Source organism: Otolemur garnettii, unplaced genomic scaffold, assembly GCF_000181295.1.
Source record: "Otolemur garnettii isolate 467f Iridium unplaced genomic scaffold, OtoGar3 scaffold00016, whole genome shotgun sequence".
Classification (NCBI taxonomy): Eukaryota; Metazoa; Chordata; class Mammalia; order Primates; family Galagidae; genus Otolemur; species Otolemur garnettii.
Window position 1 is genome coordinate 21530717 of NW_003852411.1, and position 5529 is coordinate 21536245.

Sequence of the window (5529 nt, forward strand, 5' to 3'; positions counted from 1 at the left end):
TAAGGAAAAAACTTATAAATAAAAGTAATTGATTCATATTTGCAAAGAAAATGCTGTTTTATGTATGAAGTTCCTTGAAAAGTAACATATATATGACTATAAATAAAACTGTTAATATATACTTTGTCAATAATGGAGGTAAAAAAGTAAATTAAAAGTACTAAAAGTAAATTAAAAAAGTATATTATGGGGCAAGGTTATGATCTTCAGTTCTAGACTCCAGTAAACCAGGGTTCCAATTCCAGTTGCATCCCAAGACCAATTGTGTGTTGTTGGGCATGTTACCCAATTGCTCTGAATCTCAGTTTCATCACCTATAAAATGGATATAATAGCTATATTCATCTCACAGAGTTACTGTGAGAATTGGATGAATACTATATATGAAAGGCACATACCATAGCATCTGGCCTATAGCCATTATCCATGTATATATTTATTAGCTATCTATTAGAGCATGTTTATTTTTTAATTTTTCCAGAAGTGCTTCTGCCAAAATATAGGAAATGTGACTATTTGCTTGTCTTTTGGTATGAGGCTCTAAAAGTCTGTCTAAGCAGTGTTGTTTTCTAAGTCTGTCTTCTCATTTTTTTCTCTAGTCGTTTTGAATGATCCCCTGCTAAGTAAATGGAACGTGACCTCACACCTGAAAAGTTTGTTATTAAGTGAAGTTTGGAGAGAAAGAGCATCAGGAAGGTTGTGCAGGAATTTCAAACATTTATCCACAATTTAAATGGTCCAGTAATCTACACCATGGGGACTGCTTTTCATTCTGTATGATTCTACTGTTTGCCCGCACAGCTCCCCTCTGTCAGGGATGGGAGCACACTCTACCTGGGGCCAGTGTTATTTTATGACACGTTTTGGAAAATCTGTTGAACTAAGGTAAGGGTGGAATGGCATAGATGTTTCATAATTCAATTTTAATTTTGAACATAGACCTAATTCTGGTAATCCTCTACCACGACCCCTCTTATTTCTCCTAACTCTAAAAATGTACCATTAGAATGTAGATTTGGTATTTTTTCTTTTAGTCATTTTCTTTCTTTTAAGACATACTGACTGGCAAGATAATCAAGGCAAAAGAATTATGCTGAAAGATTAGAACCATTGAAGTTGGAATAAAAAGGCCACAACCACAGCAAAGAGCCCCAGGATTGTCAACAGAGAAGAAACTGGGGAAGAAGATGAAGGCTTCAGAGTTCGAGTCTTTAAAGGCTTCAGTATCCTTTGCTTCTGGGTGAAGATGGCATCCCTGGCTCCTTCCCACTTCCCCGGCCCAACAAGGCGATACTGGTAGGAGTTGCAAGGTCCAAAATAGAGTTTCACAGCCAGTTGGGGGTCCGTTAACAAGAGAAAGCCAAAGCTTGGCTTCGCACCTATCTCTAAGGCGAGCTCATCCAGGTAGTCCACGTAATTGGTTTGCAATGTCTGGCTCAGGCTTTCTCCAAACCTTAATGAAGAAAGTAAAAAGGGAAGATTCACGACATGTTCTAAATTATTCATGTAAGAATGTTAGGCATTGATAGCTGTTGAACAGATAAAGGAATGGGTGAATAAATGAATGAGGCTTGAATGAATCTCTGGTGGTGTGAATTTAGTTCATCCAAAGACCCGTGTCTCAGAGGATAGGCCATAAAGAAAATAGTCATGAATTCATGGAAGCTCTAGGACAATGATGAGGTTGATAACTATGATTGTTACTGGTTAGCTACTGAGCAGCTGCAAGTCTCCAGGCAAGTAGTTCCATTGTTGTCAAGATACATGAGATAACACATATGGAAGCATAGTGGAGTGTCTTGCCCAGAGGTGAGCTTAGCATTTACTTGTTAAATTACTAAAGTATCTTGCAAATGTGGGAAGCACATACTAGATACTCAGTAAGTACTAGATAAGTTAGAATTCGAGCATGAGATAACTCCTTACACCTGATGGAAAACTCCCCTATCAGCTTCCCAAGGGTGCTACATCACAGTTGACCCCCATTCCTCCTTGCCACAAAGTACAAATCCTTTAACCTTCATGGCAACCCATTTCTAATTTATTTTGATGGGGATCCTCCTGTTAACTTTCCATAGGTATTTAAGCTACTGTCACCACCACTCTTTTTATCCCACTCTCTCTCTAACCAAAGAGTGTGGGTGGCCTGAGATGATAATGAAATCTGACAGGGGCATCATAAAAAACTAAAATGAAATTAAATGAAGAATAATGAATTAAATGATTAAATGATTCCCATCTTTTTTCTTTTCTTTCTTTTTTTTTTTTTTTTTTTTTTGAGACAGCTTTATCTTGTCATCCTCAGTAGAGTGCTGTAGTATTATAGCTCACAGCAACCTTAAACTTCTGGGCTCAAATGATCCTCCTGATTCAGCTTCCCAAGTAGCTGGGACTATAGGTACCCTCTACAACACCCAGCTATTTTTAGAGATGGGAGTCTCACTCTTGCTCAGGCTGGTTTTGAACTCCTGAGCTCAAGCAATATACCTGCCTTGGCCTCCCAGAGTGCTGGGATTACAAGCATGAGCCACCACACCTGGACAATGATTCCCATCTTCAAGTAGTTGGTTCTTAAACCAAAGAAGAAATTTAAATTTTCAGTCATATCCACAGAGCTTCTGACTCCCTGAATCTGGGCTGTGGCCTAGGACTTTGCGTTCCTATCAGGCAGCGAGGTGGTTCTTGTAAGTAGTTAGATCCCTGTACTTTCAGAAACACTGCTTTATGTAAAGAATTTTTTAAAAAGCATTCTTACAGGTCAATTTTTTTCTTAGTCCTCTCGATAATGTCTGCCAACATTGTGTCCTCCGAGGGCAAGCTACATAAACCTAAGAAATAAAAGGTTGGTTTCAATAGCAAGTTTGATTCACTATCATTGCTTTATCTAGCAGTTTATTCTAAAATTAAACTTTGGCCATTTAACTTCATTGACCAGTTGAGGCTGCTGGGTTGTTGATCCCCAGATGGCGGCACTGCCATAGCGTTGTCTGTGATGCTGCTCAGGGGAGTCCTGTGAGTAGAGAGGGCTAAGAGGGGATGCTAGAAGCCATGCCCAGGAGATTGGGCTCTATCCTGAAACCATGAGAGACCTTCATGAGGTGACAAACTCAGACTTGCCCTTTGGGAAGATCTGTCAGGTTTCTGAACTTAGAAAAATGGAGTCCAGGGAAGCAAGCCTAAAGTTAGAGAGATCAGTTAAGAGGCTGTTGAAGTAAACCCAGTGAGAGATGAGAGTGGCCCGAACTATGATAGGACAATGGGGATAGACAAAGGAGATTGATGCAAGAGTCATGCATGTTCATGATTCTATCTGCTGTCCACACGTGTCCCCTGAGCTTCAGACATATTGATAAACGTCCAGCCCCCCTACAATATGTCTAGTCATTCAACATCTCAGGGTCAAGTTGTCCAACCCAGACTCCACACTGACCCCCCTGTCTGGACTTGCATCTTCTCCTGCACCCTCCTTCTCTACTCACAGCACTACTGTCTACCCAGTTTTTATTGCCAGAGATCTGCAAGTCCTCCTGGGTTCCTCTGTTTTTCTCATTCTTACACATTAAACAAATCACAGAGTCCCACTGATTTTATCCTTAACTATTTCTATGTGTATATTGTCTAGGCCACTTTGTCTCTCTGGTGTGGCCCAGATTGCACTGTATGTAAGTACTGACTATTGCAGAAGCCTTCTTTCCTATCTGAGCATCCATTCTCTCTCCCCTTCCCCTTTAAATCTATATTCCACACTATTGCTGCCTTATGCCTCAAGTATAAATCTGATAATACCTGCTTCTTGTTAATAATCCTTTATTGATACCTTTGTTTGAAGAACTCTCTAAAATGCAAAATCCAAGTCCTCAGACTAGACTTAATCAGGATACCTCAGGGTCCACCAGGTGATTTTTATATGTAGCCAGATTTAGGAAGCACTGATCTAAATTTCATAATCCAAGCTTAGCACCGATGCCTTACAAAGTTCTCATGTCCTGTCCCCTTCTTTTCCAAGAGTGATCTCCATACATCATGGTCTGTGTCAAACAGCTTGCATCTGTCCATAGGCGGCCGCTGTGCTTTTGCTCAGGAGATTCCCTTTCCTGCGTCTGAGACACATGGTCATCCAGAACTTTCCTTTGACCATTTTGCCCTCCTTATCCCACCCTGGTGCATGCTCTTTCTCTTCTCAGAGCACTGTAGGCATTACTCTATTAAAGCATTTGCCATGTTTTGTTGAAATAATCTTTTTAAATTTATCTCTGTCCTACCAAGTCCCAGAAGAGGGCTAGGTATTCAACGAGTTTTTTGTTGAGCAGAATCAAATTCTGGAGATAGGGAGATAATAGCCGTCTGAGGGGATGAAGATGCTCAGGAAGAAGTTTCTCAATAATTTTATAAACTTATGAGGATTTGTGAGGTTGAGCTGCTCAGGTATTAGGACTTAATTTGGATTTAAGTATGGGTGAGGCCCTAGGTTTCTTGATTTACACATATTCTGGGGAAATTACAAATACCATAGACATAGACATAGACATAGACATTTTCCTTCTTAAACTTACCTCTCATGATTCAAAGAGAGGTAAGTTGAAATTGCTAGTTGAATATGCTAGTTGAAATTCTCTCAACTGTCTAATATTTTAAAGGAATGATTGAAGGAACTCATTATTATTATAAATTCCTGTATTTGTTATTCTATGAATTCTCCACTAACTTTTTAGAATGTTAATCTTGTGAGAGAAGTCAAAGTTGTCTAACTTCTTAGAAGCCTTCTTATTTAAGGAAACCTTCTTATCAATATTGAGCAAACTTTACCCAGTAAAACTTTACTTGGTCACATACCTGCCCATGCACTCACCTTTGAAAACTCTTGTCACCCAACGAGCTTGAAGTTCAACAGTTGGGAAAATGGAACCTAGGGGCTGGATGAGACCAATGCATGCAAGGGTTGACTTCTCGAGGTGAGGTGGGAAAATATATTTATACAGCGAGATCATGTTATTTTCTACTTTAACAAGTGATTCTTCAAGGAAGGGAAAAGAGAAAGTATATCCTGTTGCAAAGACAATGACATCAATGTCTTCCTCCACTGTTTCATCCTCAAAGATGGCAGACGTTTCTGTGAGCTCTTTCACTCTAGATTTCACCTTGATGGCTCCATAGAGCAGACGACTTGGAAGATCATCGTTTAATACAGGTTCTTTCATAAGGTATCTGAGACACACAGAAAAAAACACTCAGAAGGACCGTTTACTTGAATCCTCTTGATGTTTTTTTTTGGTGGCTCTGAAAATGAAAGAGTTTATCAAATATTTATAAAACTCTAACTTGACTAGTTGGTCTACCCCAACCTTTACTTCCTAACTTAATTCTCATGTCACAAATACCTCCACCAAATAAATAATAGAAAGCATGTAGGTGGCGTGTGTCAAAGATACTTCAAAAAATGAAGTATCTCCAAGGGCTTAGACAAAATGTCTGTGTTTAGGGTTAATCCTTGAGTATTCTGGTGTTTATTTATTTATTTATTTTTTTTTGA

The 5529-nt window shown here is 39.3% G+C and overlaps 1 protein-coding gene across 1 annotated transcript in view; it reads right to left on the reverse strand.

Moving 5' to 3' along the window:
- Window positions 1–494: 494 nt before the first annotated feature.
- FMO2 (flavin containing monooxygenase 2) overlaps window positions 495–5529 on the reverse strand; it is a 19842-nt gene continuing 14807 nt past the window's right edge. The window contains exons 7-9 of the mRNA XM_023510836.1: window positions 4849–5204; window positions 2755–2827; window positions 495–1452 (exon numbers count right to left, since the gene is read on the reverse strand). Coding sequence (XP_023366604.1) covers window positions 1101–1452; window positions 2755–2827; window positions 4849–5204 — 781 coding nt within the window. The 3' untranslated portion in view covers window positions 495–1100. The remainder of the gene's footprint in view (window positions 1453–2754; window positions 2828–4848; window positions 5205–5529) is intronic.